General features: G+C 46.9%; 1 protein-coding gene across 3 annotated transcripts in view; it reads right to left on the bottom strand.

Annotated features, from left to right (window-relative positions):
- B3GAT1 (beta-1,3-glucuronyltransferase 1) overlaps positions 1-16,527 on the bottom strand; it is a 230,671-nt gene extending 214,144 nt beyond the window's left edge. The window contains exon 1 of one of the 3 annotated variants that reach the window (XM_088481755.1): positions 16,502-16,527. In XM_088481755.1, coding sequence (XP_088337881.1) covers positions 16,502-16,507 — 6 coding nt within the window. In that variant the 5' untranslated portion in view covers positions 16,508-16,527. The remainder of the gene's footprint in view (positions 1-16,501) is intronic. The other 2 variants (XM_088481758.1, XM_088481752.1) reach the window with 2 other exon arrangements.
- Between the last annotated feature and the right edge of the window lie 1,222 nt (positions 16,528-17,749).

The raw sequence follows: 17,749 nt of genomic DNA, 5'->3' as shown, positions 1-17,749 counted from the left end.
CCGCATGTTTTCAGTATCCCAACTATGGGCCGTATTCAATTAGTTTCACCTCCGCGTTAAAGTTCCGCCTACCTGACTTTTCGCCCACATCACGTGTTTTGGACGCGAAAAACGGAAAGTGGCAAATGTAAAACAGGCGAAAAGTACTGTCAGAATTGGGGTAATCAGTCTGAATCCCCCCAAACAGATGCACTAACATTGGGGATCAATGTAGAAGTGTTCCAATAGCCCTAGTAAAACTATTGGGGTACCGAAGTTGATTAAAATCCTTGTTATTAGCGTCATTGTAAAAGTGGGGAAGATTGGCATTAAGCTGTATTTTTTGGTGAAAATAAGTACTCCAGTCAAATTTGGGGTGCTTGAAAATGGGAACTAGCATCTTTTAAAATCTCTAAAGTGAAGTTTTAAAAAATGTGAAAAACCACCCTCATACATGCACCTGCAATCCTAAAAACCCCTGACCCCTACTTGCAGACCCCTAGGAAGGCTATTTTGCTAGCTTTTATGCTTGTCCCACCACTTTGTACATTTTCACCCCCAAAATGAAAATACTTTTTTGGGGTGTAATGTTTTTTTTTTTCCAGGGATTTTTTGACACAGTTGTCCTTTGGGGGGCTGCCCCAAGGGTTCTGAGCTGTTTCCCTATGTTTGCACCCCAAAATAAAAATGTTGCACTTCTTAGGCGAATCTTTTTCCGGTATTACATTGCATTGACTTTCCGTGTAGGCAAAAACAGTCTGGAATTGAATTTGGAGAGAAGTTCCAACCACGTGAAAAGCCGCGATCGTTTTCCGCAAAAAACAGCTTTTCGCTTCTAATTGAATACGGCCCTATGCAGGAACGGAGTATAGGAGAAGACAACACAATTATCTTCTCCGTTAATGCCGGACTCCTACATCATCACATCGTATAGAGCAGGCGATTGCTCACTACAACGCTTATCGCTTTCTGCTATGCAGCAACTAGAAAAACAAAAATCCCAAAAGCCGTACCTTGTAGAACGCCCCCTGAGTGTGGCGCTATATGCAGAAAATACTTATTTCTCCCGAAAACTGCAGGAACACAGATCTATTCCCACCAGTCCCTGCAACTCCTGCCCCTCTGCCCCCCTCATTTGGCCCAATGTTCTCCCCAAGCTTTGTCGGGCGTTACGCCCGGTAAAAATCCCCCACCGCCCGGAACTGTAACATCGGCGGTGCGGGCCCGCACCCGCTGCTAGTGTCCCACAAGTGTAGGGCAGATGGCAGTGAGTAGCGGTCTGCCCTACACAGAAACATACACACAGCCGCCAGCGGCAGCTGTGTGTTTGTCATAGCAGCGCAGCAAAGCCAATGAGAGTCATACAGACTCTGATTGGCTGCTGCGGCCACGGAGGTAGCCGGCTAGAGCTCACTCATGAGCTCCCATTCCGGCTTCCCCAGCAGCGGTTGACGGGAGAGACGTCATAGTGCAGAGCGGGCAGGGAGCAGCGGACATCGGCGGTCGTCGGCTGGAGCGGGGATCAGGTAAGTTGTCTATTTATTTTTCTTTTGTGAGTATGCGTTACTGTATAAAGGGGGCTGCTATTTGGGGGCACTGCATAAAGGGGGCTGCTACTGGGGGCACTGTATAAAGGGGGCTGCTACTGGGGGCACTGTATAAAAGGGGACTGCTACTGGGGGCACTGCATAAGGGACACTATTTAAGCTTGGGGGCAGTACATAAGGGACCAGTCTGCGGGCACTACTTCAGCCTGGGGGCACTGCATAAGGGCAAAGCTAAACTACAAGGGGCACTACATAAAGGGGAAAACTACAGGGACACTGTATAAAGGGTACAAATACAGAGGGCACTGCATAATGGGCACTTTTGACTGAGAGCCAGTGGGGGAGCAGCCTGAGACCTGTCGGGTTGGATTGGTAAGGGAGATACCCCTTTTCCCGGGGCACGCATAATTGCCTACCCGGCTACTTTTTGATGCCACCCGGCTGGAAAAAATTTCTGGGGAGAACACTGTGGCCACCGCAATTTACCTCCCCTCTCTCGTTATATAAGATATATGAAATAAACAGCCGGCACAGTTTTATCAAACTGATGATTATAACGTGTTTACACAAACAATGTCCCTGAACGGGATGTAAATGCCGACAGCCGGCGCTACCCTACAGTGAAATCCCGGCATGGGACTAATGATAGGCGTCTAAATACTGACGCCTATCATAAGCCCCATGCCGAAATCCCTATGCCCGGCATGCTGAACGTAGGTAAACCAGGAGTTGGGAGCCGATAGCCGCGGGGGGGACTTAGGTTTAGGGACTCCCGGGGGGGGGGACTTAGGGTTAGGCACCCCCCCAGGAGGGTTAGGCTAGGGGAAGGAGGGGGTTAGCGTCAGGCACCAACGGGGGGAGGTTAGGTTTAGGCACCCCCCGGGAGGGTTAAGTTTATGGTGTGGGGAGGGGGGGTGTGGGGGTTAGGTTTAGGCACCCCTGGGGGGAGGTTAGGGTTAGGCACTAGGGGGGGGGGTTAGGGGTCTTACTCACTTCAGTCGGGATCTTCATTTGCCGGCCTTCCGGCATCGGTATTTCATCCGCCGGGCATAGGTCCGGCGGTAATTCATACCGATTCCCCCATAATGATATTTGCTGAATAGCTGGGAAAGAGACGTAAACCTAGATAGATAATAGTCGTGTTGATATTGGCCATAGATTCCCGAGCCGATATGGCGATTATAGCCAAATAGGCCCCTTAGAATGAATTACAAAGAATACGGTCACTGTAGCTAGTGTACAAATAGCTGTGGTTTTTAGAAGGCATCTCTCACATTTCCTACGTGTAATGCCAGGAGAAGCTTCCGTAGGACTGAGAACAAAGAGGTTATTAGCACTACATTCAATTTAAAGGACCACTAATCCCAAAAATTGAAATTTCCAGACATGAACCATGAAGGTAAGATGCATTGTTCCCTGTTTACCTGATATTACAACGCCGTTCCGGTGTACAATGATGTATCGCCTTGCCACTCCGCTACTGCTGCAGCTGTACCCACATTATCAGTGCAGTGTCCTCATGAGATCTGGTCCAGGACTAAAACCCGAGGCTGCAGTCATTTGTGCGGCTGAGAGACACAGGGGATCCGCTACGCATTGTGCAGTTCTGTACAAATACGTAGACAGACTGCAAAGAGACGGCGTTTATTGGTGCACTTGTCCTGCGCCTCCAGTTCATAAACGCCCATTAAAGTCTCATTCAGATGTTTTCCCATTCTGAAGATAACACTCGACCGATGTGAGATTACTGCTAAACCTATTACATCTGGCCGCACTACAGATGCCCTGAAAACACACTGTATAAGTCAGCCGACATTGCGTCACTCAGTGTCTCATCTATTAGAAACCAATGGCTCTGAACTGTTGGGGAGATGTTCTCTCAGAAAGGTTAAGGGGGGGGCGATGCAGCAATCCTGGCTAGTGATCTATACACATAACTGTTGATAGTGGACTGCGCAGTCTCCATGCTTAATGTACCTCCAGCAGGACTTAGGCCCTGATTCAGAGCCGGACGCTCTGACCAGAGCGCTCGCTCTGAATCAGGGCCCTCCTCCATTAAAATAGAGCATCCTCCTGGATGCTCGTATAGCTGTGGGTCACCACCCACAGCATATACGAGCGTCCAAAAAGATGGGCGCGATGGTCTTGACCATCGCGACCATCGGACTTGCGAGTGAAACCCTGTGGTCGGGTTTCTCAACCACAAGCCCTGGAGTGATTTTGGCTCTATCAGAGCCAAAATCACTCCCATTGACATCACTAGTGATGTCAGTGGGGCCGGCTTCAGACGGTAGGCGTTCCCATGGGAACGCCTCCGTCTGGCAGGCACGCCCCCGGCACGCCCACCAAAGGGGGCGTGCTGTCAATCAACATCGACAGCACGCCCCCTTTGGTGCGAGACCCGGAGCGATGGAAAGTCCTTCGCTCGCCGGGTCTCGCGCATGCGCACGACGGAGCTCCCTCCGTTGTGCACATGCGCAGTGGGGAACATCGACCCACTTGCGAGCGTACTGCCGCTCGCGAGTGGTTCTGAATGACCCCCTTAATTCTCTTATCCAAGATGGTCACCGAGGTCAGTAATGCGTATGCTTTGTGCCATCTTGTTACTGTGTAAGAGTGACACAGTGGGAGACGGACATCTCCACTTAGCTCTGTCAGAGACCTGACTTACTATCCAGTATAACCGCTGTTCCAGCACCCTGCATCCAATATACACTCACCTGCTGGTGTGCCAAACCCCAACTCCGCTCAAGCTCCATATTAAAGAAGTACCAAGGTATGCTCAAAATCCTGCGCAAGATCTGATCGCTATGCATTGTGCAGTTCCGTACAAATAGGTAGACAGGCTGCAAACAGACGGCGATTATTGGTGCACTTGTCCTGCGCCTCCAATTCATAAACGCCCATGAATAGTGGAAGACATGCTTTGCATCCGGCTTATTTGGGTGCAGAACTTTTTTTGTTTGTTGGAAACCAGGTTTAGCCATTAGGACTTACTTATGTCATCTCCGTCTGAGCGACTTAATGGCTTTACGACTGCACTTACTCACATCTAACTGGCTAATAATGCCGTCATACTGCACTTTCCCCTTCAATGTGTCTCATGTAATGTGTCGGGAGAATTGTGCCTAAAGTGTATATAATATATACTTCATGGATGCATTTACCGTGTAACTAAAAAAAACAAAAAAAACACACTATATACCAACAACAGCGTCTAATTATTATTAATGTCATCATTAAGAAACGTAGCTGTGTTTCCCTTACAAGTGGAACTTAATTAGATAAAATAACATTACAGCTTGGGCATTAGTATGTATAATAGTAAATCATCCTTATAATAGCTGCATAGAAGTATAATTACTCCACGCGCCCGTTTCTTGCCTAGTCGTCAATTTTTAGAGAAATTGCAGATTTTTTTAACCAAGATGTAAGAACTGATAAAGTGCTCATGTGTAACACGCGGCCATCATCACGGAAAAAAGTGCAGAATTGGGGTTTTGGGGTGCAACGTTGCGGGAACCCCCGTGCAGCCTTCAGACAGTCCCACAAAAGTAAATTGCGTAAAATTTTTAAAAACAAAACACTTAAAAGGACACCCCAAAAAAAATAACTCATTTTGGGAGCAAAATTTATTTTTCTTTTTTTTTTTAAAACTAGCGAACTTGACTCTGCGGGGGTCCGCAAGTATGCCCCAGGTGTTTTTTTTTATTGCAGGGGCTTGCGGCAGGTGGATTTTTCACGATTTTTTAAACTTAACTTCAGCAACTTTAAAATATGCTGACCCCCATTTTCAAGTACCCCAAATTTGCTGGGATAAGTTATTTTCTGCAAAAAACCCTCCTGAATACTATTCTGCATCACGTATAGAAAAACGCTATTTAGCAGCTATTGAGCCTGTTTAAAAACACCAAATACCTTCAGCAAGCCAAATCGGGGGGTATCATAGGGAACCCCCATGTCAGAGCATCTTTTGGGGGAGGGGGGGGTGTCAGGCTGATTTCCCCAAATCTGACAGGACTTTCCGCTTGTTTAAGTTTCACCGGATCCCGTTTTCGCCTACTTTCAAATTAAGGGCCTGATTCAGAGCCGCTCGTAAGCGGCCGCTCGTTCGCTCCGAGCGATGTTCGCACAACTGCACATGCGTATGGGTTGTTGTAATACGCATCCGCGAACAAGTCATTGCGGTAGGAAATTGTGTGCTCGCAAAATAGCGAATGCCTGCTAATTTGAGTGACAGGATGAGGCGTTTGTGGGTGGTAACAGGGGAAGGTGCTTGAAAACGGGGAGTGGAGATCCGAACGCAGGCGTGCCAAAACGGGCGTTTTATGGGTGTGCATAATTAACAAAGCAGCGTCATCGACCACGTCACTTGGTTGTTTCTTAGCCTGAACTGTTCGCATGACTGCGGTAGGAAAATGCTACCACAAGCACTGCGAGCAGTTCAGACGCCTTTCGATGTACTCGATTAATCTAATAAATAGCAGAGATGACGTAGGATGCGAGCGGCCAGGGGGAGTTTTAAAAAAAATAGCGAGCGCATGTTTCGTTCGCTCGTTCAGACATAGAGGTGTCAACAGACTGCAAAGAGCGAGCGCTCTATTTAAATATCCGGCCCCTTTTTCTGAACGAGCGAGCGCAAATAGCGTCCGGCTCTGAATCAGGCCCTAAATACGGGGATAAGCGGGATACTTTACAGGCGAAAAGTCCTGGAGGCGGAAAAGTATTGCGGATCTGCTCAAATTGAGTACGGCTCCTAGTTGGAACGGATTTAGTATAGTTCCCAAGTTCCTAGCTACAGGCCCCATTCCTCTTACAGACCATCCTCCATGGCGTGAACCATTTTCTAATAGGTCACGTTAGCTTCCTAAAAAGGTATAAAAGACAGAACCACTTCCAGTAGCGAATAATCATTCCCTGGTGCATTACATTATGCTCGTCCCACGCCGTCAGAATAAAACTACAATGCGTTGTCACGCTGTACATCTTACATTTACGTTGTCTGATAATAGGACACTAGATACAAGATGAAATCACGGTTTGGGTCTGAATGCAGCACTACAGATACCCTCAGAAAACACTGTGTAATGCTGCCCATCCACGAGCTGAAAACGACTGCACGATGACGACATTGTAATTGTGCAGTCGTTTGTCAGTCTGGGATGAGCCTGCACTGAACGTTCAGTCGTTCAGTGCAGGCTCATCAATCATCTGCGAACATGCTCAACCTGACGTTATCGTCGGGTTGACCAAGATGTTTGCCCGATGATAGATGTTGGAAACGGCCATCGCGCGTGCATCGCTGGTCGTTTGACATAAATGTGCACGATGGATGCACGATTTGCAAGCGATTGCAGGATAAAAACCTTGTTACCGTGCAATCGCTTGCAAATATCACTATGTGGATGGGTACCTTACGTCAGACCATAAGTACAGTGCAGGTGAATACATACGATAAAAAACACCCAAACATCTCGTTGTTGAAGTTTTATCATCACAGCCGATGACAACTTACTAATGAATGAGCAAATGAAGGCTGGAAACCATCATCAGCCGGAGGTCTCAGCTATAGATAATAACACATAAAGTAATCAATGTACTGTATTAAAGCCCCAGCTCTGCAGGACTCACGGAGCAAAGCTACAATCACTCTCTCTCTGGAGCTGTACGATACACACAGCTCTGAGGCCAATGCCCGAGGGATCACAGCAGCTTATAAGAGTCAGCAGTGAAGTAGAAATTATAGAAAAAGTTTACAGTTGAATGTATCAGCTTCTACTGTTTCTTGTTTTCTGTCTTTAGAAATCAAATTAAACCATCTTTCCTGATGTTGTCCTAATGAAAATGCTTATTAACTAATGTGAAAAGAGGACTGTAATGTTATATGATATAGCAAAGGGTCATTTATTATTATACATCACTGCACCAGCTTAACAGTATCTGCAAGAGATGCACCTCTATTACACCATATACAGATATAGGATAATACACCTCTATTACACCCTATACAGATATAGGATAATACACATCTATTACACCCTATACAGATATAGGATAATACACATCTATTACACCCTATACAGACATAGGATAATACACATCTATTACACCATATACAGACATAGGATAATACACATCTATTACACCGTATACAGACATAGGATAATACACAACTATTACACTGTATACATACATAGGATAATACACATCTATTACACCATATACAGATATAGGATAATACACATCTATTACACCATATACACATCTATTACACCATATACAGATATAGGATAATACACATCTATTACACCATATACATACATAGGATAATAGACATCTATTACATCATATACAGATATAGGACACTACATCCCCAACATGTCCTGACCACTGAACATGACCATAATACACATCTATTACACCATATACAGACATAGGACACTACATCCCCAACATGTCCTGACCAATGTACATGATCATAATACACATCTATTACACTGTACACAGACATAGGACACTACACCCCCAACATGTCCTGACCGCTGTACATGATCATAATACACATCTATTACACCGTATACAGATATAGGACACTACACCCCCAACATGTCCTGACCGCTGTACATGACCATAATACACATCTATTACACCATATACAGACATAGGACACTACATCCCCAACATGTCCTGACCAATGTACATGATCATAATAACCATCTATTACACTGTATACAAACATAGGACACTACACATCTATTACACTGTATACAGACATAGGACACTACACCTCCAACATGTCCTGACCGCTGTACATGACCATAATAAACATCTATTACACTGTATACAAACATAGGAGACTACACTCCCAACATGTCCAGACCGCTGTACATGACCATAATACACATCTATTACACTGTATACAGACATAGGACACTACACCTCCAACATGTCCTGACCGCTGTACATGACCATAATACACATCTATTACACTGTATACAGATATAGGACACTACACCCCCAACATGACCTGACCACTGTACATGACCATAATACACATCTATTACACCATATACAGATATAGGACACTACATCCCCAACATGCCCTGACCACTGTACATGATCATAATACACATCTATTACACTATATACAGACATAGGTTAATACACATCTATTACACTGTATACAGACATAGGACACTACACTCCCAACATGACCTGACCACTGTACATGATCATAATACACATCTATTACACTGTATACAGACATAGGACACTACACCCCCAACATGACCTGACCACTGTACATGACCATAATACATCTATTACACTGTATACAGACATAGGGCACTACACCTCCAACATGTCCTGACCACTGTACATGACCATAATACACATCTATTACACCATATACAGATATAGGACACTACATCCCCAACATGTCCTGACCACTGTACATGACCATAATACACATCTATTACACTGTATACAGACATAGGACACTACACCCCCAACATGTCCTGACCACTGTACATGATCATAATACACATCTATTACACTGTATACAGACATAGGACACTACACCCCCAACATGTCCTGACCACTGTACATGATCATAATACACATCTATTACACTGTATACAGACATAGGACACTACACCCCCAACATGAACTGACCGCTGTACATGACCATAATTAGAGATGAGCGGTTCGGATTCTGTGGAATCCGAACCGCTCCGAACATTGGGGATCCGAGTCCACCCGAACCCTGTTCGGGTGTTCACCGCCTGACTCGGATCCCCGTTCGGGGCCGAACGGCGGCCGCCTGATGTTGGATTCTCACTAGAGAATCCGACATCAGGTCTCCTCGCGTGTAGGGCAGAGCGCAGTGATAGCGCTCTGCCCTACACAGACACAGACACACAGCCGCCAGCGGCAGCTGTGTGTTTGTTACAGCAGCCAATGAGAGTCACACAGACTCTCATTGGCTGCTGCACGGAGGGAGCCGGCTGGAGCTCACACATGAGCTCCGTCTTCCGGCTCCCTCCTCAGCGTGTGACAGAGCGGACGGCGCGGGAGCGGGGAATCAGGTAAGTTTTTATTTTTTATTTTTTTTATTTTTTTACTTGTCAAAGGTCCGGGGGCGCTACTGGGGGGGGGGTCTGCACTACTGGGGGGGGCTATACTACTGGGGGGGCCATACTACAGAGGGGCCTGCTACTGGGGGGGGCTATACTACTGGGGGGGTCTGCACTACTGGGGGGGGGTCTGCTACTGGGGGGGGCTATACTACTGGGGGGGTCTGCACTACTGGGGGGGGTCATACTACTGGGGGGGGTCTGCTACTGGGGGCCATACTACTGAGGGGCCTGCTACTGGGGGGGGCCATACTACTGGGGGGGCTTACTACTACTGGGGGGGGCTGCTACTGGGGCAGCCTACTACAGGGGGGGCCCATACTACAGGGGGGGCCCATACTACAGGGGGGGCCCATACTACAGGGGGGGCCCATACTACAGGGGGGGCTACGACTGGGGCAGCCTACTACTGGGGAGGCCTGCTACTGGGGGGGCCATACTACTGGGGGGGCCATACTACTGGGGGGGCCATGCTAATGGGGGGCATGCTAATGGGGGGCATACTACTGGGGGGGCCTGCTAATGGGGGGCATACTGCTGGGTGGCATGCTAATGGGGGGCATACTACTGGGGGGCATTCTACTGGGGGCACTGCATAGTGGGCCCTACTACTAAGGGGACTGCATAGGGGGCACCACTGCTGGGGGACATTGTGTAAGGGACACCGCTACTGTGGGCATTGTGTAAAAGGGTCACTACTGTGGGCATTGTGTAAAAGGGGCACTACTGTGTGTCGTAACATAAATAAGAGACACTACTTTATGGTGTAATGTGAATCAGGCCCTATGTGCGGTGTAATGCTAATAAGATTGTGCACTGTGACTCCTAGGGCCGTAGCCCACTCTGTAAACAAGTACTGTGACTCTGCTGGCCGTACCCCACTGGGTGGGTGCACTACTTTTCATTTCTGCCACTGCTGTGTGGCAATGTGTCATAGATGTGCTTTATACTGTGGTGTCTGTGTCGTTGTGCCGCTGCTTTGTCGCTTAGTAACCAGTCAGCTCACTGCAACCTTTGGCCAATAATGTTGAAAACAATATTATAAGCTGTGATATGGTCTAAATTGACTGGAAATTAATGTTATTGAGGTTAATAATACTCTAGGAAGAAAAAAAAAAGACCAATTTATGTGATTTTAGCTTTTTTGGTCAATTTTTGTAAAAAAATCCAAATCCAAATCCAAATCCAAAGCCAGTCACCGCAGTTTGGCAAATCCAAAACCAAATCCAAAGCCGGACGACGAATTAGAACCAAATCCAAATCCGGCAAAAATGGTCCGGCGCACATCCCTAACCATAATACACATCTATTACACTGTATACAGACATAGGACACTACACCCCCAACATGTCCTGACCGCTGTACATGACCATAATACACATCTATTACACTGTATACAGACATAGGACACTACACCCCCAACATGTCCTGACCACTGTACATGACCATAATACACATCTATTACACTGTATACAGACATAGGATAATACCATACTTGCCGACAATCAGCTCCAGCCTTCCGGGAGGGAGCTGATTGTCGGCTAATAGCAGGGGGCGGGGCCGGCCTTTGGGGGCAGAGCCGGGGGTGGGGGCGGCCATTTGGTGGCACACTGGGGGCGGGGACGGGGGCGGGGATGCACGATCGCGTCATCGTGACTCCGCCCCCTCTTCACAATGCTCTTATTTTCAGCATTGCGAAGCAGGGGGCGGGGCCACGATGACGCGATTCTGCACGAATCGCGTCACCGGGCCCCCCGCTGCGGGGGTTTCCGTTTGTATCAGGGGGAAGGTTGGGAGGGTCAAAAGCTTCCGGGTGGCTTGCCTGCCTTTCCGGGGGGCCGGGAGCGGCACCCGAAAATCGTGAGGCTCCCGGCCAAATCGGGAGGGTAGGCAAGCCTGGATAATACACATCTATTACACTGTATACAGACATAGGACACTACACCCCCAACATGTCCTGACCGCTGTACATGATCATAATACACATCTATTACACTACACCCCCAACATGACCTGACCGCTGTACATGACCATAATACACATCTATTACACTGTATACAGACATAGGACACTACACCCCCAACATGACCTGACCACTGTACATGACCATAATACATCTATTACACTGTATACAGACATAGGATAATACACATCTATTACACTGTATACAGACATAGGACACTACACCCCCAACATGTCCTGACCACTGTACATGATCATAATACACATCTATTACACTGTATACAGACATAGGACACTACACCCCCAACATGTCCTGACCACTGTACATGACCATAATACACATCTATTACACTGTATACAGACATAGGACACTACACCCCCAACATGACCTGACCGCTGTACATGACCATAATACACATCTATTACACTGTATACAGACATAGGACACTACACCCCCAACATGTCCTGACCACTGTACATGACCATAATACACATCTATTACACTATATGCAGACATAGGACACTACACCCCCAACATGACCTGGGAAGCAATCGGGAAGCCGACGGACGCAATCCCGACTGCCGGCTTCCCGACTGTCTAATCCTGGCAAGGGTCTAATGACTGGCGTCGAAACCCGCTCATTGGCTGCTTATACGTGGGCCCCAGCCAATGAGCGGCCACCACATGTAAAGTGGCTGATTGGCTAGCGGCCCGTGGGAAATAACAGGTGATCACGGTCATCTGTCATTTCGTGAGGTGTAAGTATATGTGACAACATACTATATACTTGCACCTGTTCGCATGGATCGCGCATCTCGTTTTCTTATTTTGCCAAGTACGGGGATGCTACGGAGAGCGGCGGCAGGATGGAGGTGAGAATGGGATATTTTTTCCAGGTACATCCGTGGAATGGGGACGAGGGGACACACCAGCTGGCATAGGTAAGTATGTGTGAGTGGGTTAGGTGTATGTAATAAAGTTTTACTGTATACCGTGTGTGTGTACTGTGTTTTTTAAACTATTTATTTTACAGTGGGGGTACGGGTGCCGGCCGCATACTATTTACACATTATTATCCCCGTACCCACAGCCCAGGGGCGCGGGGAAGAGCCCCAGGCCTCAGACCAAGCCTGGGGTTTTGGGAGAGGGAGGGACCCTTTTTTTTGGGGTGTCCCCACCTCCCCTGAGATCCCCTGCTTGGCCTGACCAGCTTGGGGTGCAAATGCTTTGGCCATGGAGACCCGGTAATAGGGTCTCCTGGCTGTGGCATTATACCCCGGTCAGTTTGAGTCCGGTGCTGGTTTTAAATATAGGGGGACCCCTACACAATTTCCCCCAGCCTATATTTAAAACCAGTTCTATAGCAAGTCACATGATCAGCCTATTGAGGTTATAAATCACATCCTACCTGCCTTAATTTCATCAATACTAATCGATCTCATATCTATCTAATAACATTTAGGTTAAAATAATAATACCTTCCTGTACATTGGGCTCTATTTACTACAATCTGCATTGGTAATGCAGATTGTAGTGTGATATTACCGACTGAATTTGCATTGCGAATTCAGGCAATATAACAGGGAATTACTACAAATCCCTTGCAGGGACAGCCCTTCCCCATGAGGCCATGGCTCTTTTTCAGGTGCACTATGAAAAATGGGGGGTAGGGGGTGGGGGGGGTGCCAAAGCTCTCTCTGGCACAGAGCACCAAAACGACTAGTTACAGCTCTGCCTAGCACCTTTACGCCCGGCACATTCTCTCTCAGTGGGGTATTTACTTCTGACTGGAACACCTGTACTTTGCTTCCCCTAAATATGCTAGAGATTGGGAACGTGACCTACAGCTTGACTTAGTGGATGATGATGGGAACACAGGGCCTGATTCAGACCCGCTCGTGAGCGCTGAGCGGGTCAATGTTGGCCCAGTGCGCATGTGTACGAGGGAGCCAGCTCCGTCGTGCGTATGCGCGAGACCCGGATAGCGACGGCCGAGCCGTCGCTCCGGGTCTCGCTACAAAGGGGGCGTGCTGTCGATGGTGAGTGACAGCACACCCCCTTTGGCGGGCGTACCTGGCCAGACGGAGGCGTTCCGATGCCTTACCGTCTGGAGCCGGCCCCACTGACATCACAAGTGATGTCAGTGGGAGTGCTCTCGGCTCTGATAGAGCTGAAAGCACTCCAGGGCTTGCGGCCATGAGACCCTACCACAGGGGTCTCGTCGCAAGCACGATGGTCAAGACCATCGCGACCATCTTTTTGGCCGCTCGCTATAGCTGTGGGTGGCCCCCCACAGCTATACGAGTGGCCAGGAGGCCGCTCTAAAATTCAGAGGGACGGCCCTGATTCAGAGCGAGTGCTGTGTCAGAGCGTCCAGCTCTGAATCAGGGCCAGAATCTTTCAGAATACATTTGCTAGCTCTGTTAGTTATTCTGTAATTGAGACACAATTTAAGGTTCTCTCACATTGGTATAGGTGTCCCCTTACCCTAGCCAAGATGTTTCCTGGGGTGCCGGACAGCTGCTGGCGTTGTAATGCAGAGATTGGCTACACACTACACATGTGGTGGGATTGCAGGCTCCTACTCCCCTTCTGGGACCAAAGTGATGTCTTCTCCAAGTCGATAGTGACCCCCTCCGATCTCTCTTTCTGGCTCCTTAACTCATACCCTGGCCCTTTGGCAACATACAAGGGGGTCTATTCATTAAGATATGCAGTAAAGAATTGTTACTTACCGATACAGATCACATCACTTCGATGCGATCTGTAGTTTTGATAAGTAGCAATTCATGTACAGTTACCTCTCTTGCCAAGCGGAGCGGTATATCCACGGTCATCAGTAGAGTCTTCTCTAGGTCTTCGGGCATGCGCAAGGTCCCATCAGCGGCAGCAGCAGCAGCGGTTGGGGGCGCGAGGGCAGCTTGGATGGAGGTGGAGCTGGAGAATACCGGCGGCATATGCCGGGTCACTTTATAGTAGCAGCGGCTGTGGAAGGAACAGGGGGGGGGTCGTGGGTGCAGCCTGGATAAAGGTGACTCGGCATATGCATATACAGTCACTTTGAAATAGCGGCGGCAGGGGTAGAAAGTGGAACGGGAGGAGGGGGGGTACTGGGTCAGCGGGGGCAGCCGCCAGCCAGCACTGCAGGAGGTGACCATGGGTATGCATATACCCTGGGCACCTCTGATTGGCTGCTGGTAGAGAAGGGGGTGGAGACAACAGGGAGAAGGCAGGAAGACCTCCGTGTGACCCCGGTGAGGAACCAGGAGTTCACCTCTACGTGGCACCCATGGCTAGAATTCAAATCCCCAGGATCATATTTAACAACTGTGATCTGTCCAGGGGGGTAAATTTACTAAAGTGAGAGGGTCTTTAGAAGTGGAGATTCTACTTAACATTTAACTTGCACCTTCTAGAAGATAATAGCTACAATCTGATTGGTTGCTATGGGCAACATCTCCACTACTAAAAGCTCTCACTTCAGTAAATTTACCCCCAGATATCTCTCACCTGATAGAGCTTTTATAGTCGCTTCTGCTGACAGCAGGCCTTCCCCAATTATCCTCGCTAGTTGCACTATGGGGCTCCCAACTCTCCTCCCCCCCCCCCACCTATTTTTTGTTTAAGTCCCATCCCCTTCCTTTTGTGTGTAATCTTTGCTTATACCAGATTATTATCTGTTCCAGATGTTCTGTTTTCTGTTAAACTGGATAATATTCAGATCGTGTTATGTTTAGTAAGTATTTGTATGATTACTCTATGTTGTGCGCTGACTTTGACTATTTTGTAATCTATTTTGCTAAAACTAATAAACATATATTGCAAAAAAATAAAATAAAACTAAGAATACTGTACCTTACATTGTGAGATGCCAGATCAGCAGATAGAGTTGATAGCTGACAGTTCTCTACAAAATGGTGACCTTGCTACCAAAGCTGAGTGACATCACAAAGGCTGCTTATGATGCAACAAATCACATGATCACATGGTCAGTATACTGAGGTGAAAAATCACCTCTTACAGGCATTTTGACATATTTATAATCTATTGTTTAGTTTAAAATAAGCTTGCTGTTCTTTGCGATATTCTTGGTACATACCGCGGTTAATTACAGTGATGTCGCCGATGATGCATCTCCCCCACAGTTCATAACAAGTCACATGATCAGCCTATTAAGGTTATTAATCACAACCTACCTGCATTTTCACAATCTATTAAAATAAGCTTACACTACACAGTCAGTAGAAATAAGGAGATATATATATATATACACACACACACAGTATATCTATCACATGTTACCTGCATTATACCAATGCTATCTATTTATCAATCATTATTTTCATATATAACATTTAGGTTAATATAAGCAGACTTACATTGTGACGTCATATCAGCAGATACAGTTGATAACTGACAGTGCTATAGCAAGTCAAATGATCAGCCTATTAAGGTTATATATCACGTTACCTGCATTATACCAATGCTATCTATCACTATTTTCATATATAACATTTAGAATATATTAAGCATACCTTACATTGGGAGTTGTCATAATTCAGGGCCAGATCAACAATGGGGTGGATTCAGCTACAGCTCCAGGCCTCCATATAAAATAGGCCCATCAACATGATGATGACCAGTTACCTAGCTGGTCACACAGTCAGCCATAAATTATAAGTATTAAAATGGTTTTTCTAGTTTCTCCCAAAATTATGCATTTTTCTTCTACTTTTATGTATTTAGGAAGACAGTGGGGCTGATCGTGTATTCAATACGGCAGCTCTCAATGTTATTACAAGGAGACAACTATGATGAAAGTAAACTCTTTTGTATTTACAGATAATATTTCCTTTTATGGCCCTATAGTGAGTTACCAGCATAATGCAGTGACAAGCAGAGACTCCAGAACCTGCTACTTCTCTACATCACTCTTCAGAGATCATTATCACATGCAAACACATGTACCGTGACTTACAGATCATACATGTGCAACCTGTAAATCACCTAATGCAGAGATTCTCAAACTCGGTCCTCAGGACCCCACACAGGTCACGTTTTCCAGGTCACCCAGCAGGCGCACAGCTGTATTCACTACTCACTGACACATTTTAAAAGTTCCACAGGTGGAGTTAATTATTTCACTTGTGAATCTGTGAGGAGACCTGGAAAACATGCACTGTTTGCGGTCCTGAGGACCGAGTTTGAGAACCTGTGACCTAATGTATTAAACATGAACAAGAGGTCAGTGGTAACATTCTGGAACAGCGGTATAGGCGAGGTCTATGCAGGATATGGCTCATGAGCTGTGTGGAACTACAAATACCATCATTCCCCAGGACTTGCTGTTGCACAGCGGCTATCAACCTGACTGTATAGAGGCCTCTTATTGGCTGGAGGTGCAGAGACTTGTAGTTCTACAGCAGCTAGAGGCACGAGTGCTTACATCTGGGATAGGTGCAGAGGCCATAAAGCACTGATCACGTTAGGGTGATGAAATATGAACTATGTACTTTTAGTTGAAGGGACGCAATATCAGAATGAGCGTATATTGTCTCCGATGACCCAGAACCCCATTATTTACTTACACAGTGTTTCTTTTGTGTCTCCTTAACAGATTTTATTTTTCAGGCTGTGATAATTTCCCCGCAGGACGCCGGTTTCCATAACTTCGCCAATTCTTCCTCCAGTTATTTTTTGCTTTTGCGTCTGTTCCTCGCGGGGATTATTGATCCCAGCAACCTCACTTTCTGTGGCTACAACCCCTGCAATAAAAGGCTAGTGGCAAGGTCCTAATGATTGGACTGATTGATTATGCCTGCACAGAGCATGGTTTTCGGAGATTGATTGATTAGGCCTGTCATTAGGCGCGTTTTAGCTCCTGCTCACTTTCCATGGAGATATTTTGCTGAAGTTGGGTTTCAATGGATTTTTCATTACTGAAAGCAACTTGATCTGCATCTTGTCAATTATATGACGTGGTCTGACCAGGACTGACTATTCCGTTTATTGTGGCTGCTTCTCACATACCAGAGTTGAACCTGTTGCTCATTAGCCTGATGGGGCACAGATCTAATAATGACCAGCAAAGTCCTGATGTCCAGAAAGTGCAAGAAAACATATAG

This window comes from Taudactylus pleione, unplaced genomic scaffold (genome assembly GCF_031769625.1).
Source record: "Taudactylus pleione unplaced genomic scaffold, aTauple2 ptg000278l, whole genome shotgun sequence".
NCBI lineage: Eukaryota > Metazoa > Chordata > Amphibia > Anura > Myobatrachidae > Taudactylus > Taudactylus pleione.
The sequence above is the reverse complement of the archived record's forward strand: the minus strand, read 5'-3'. Positions and strand labels throughout refer to the sequence as shown.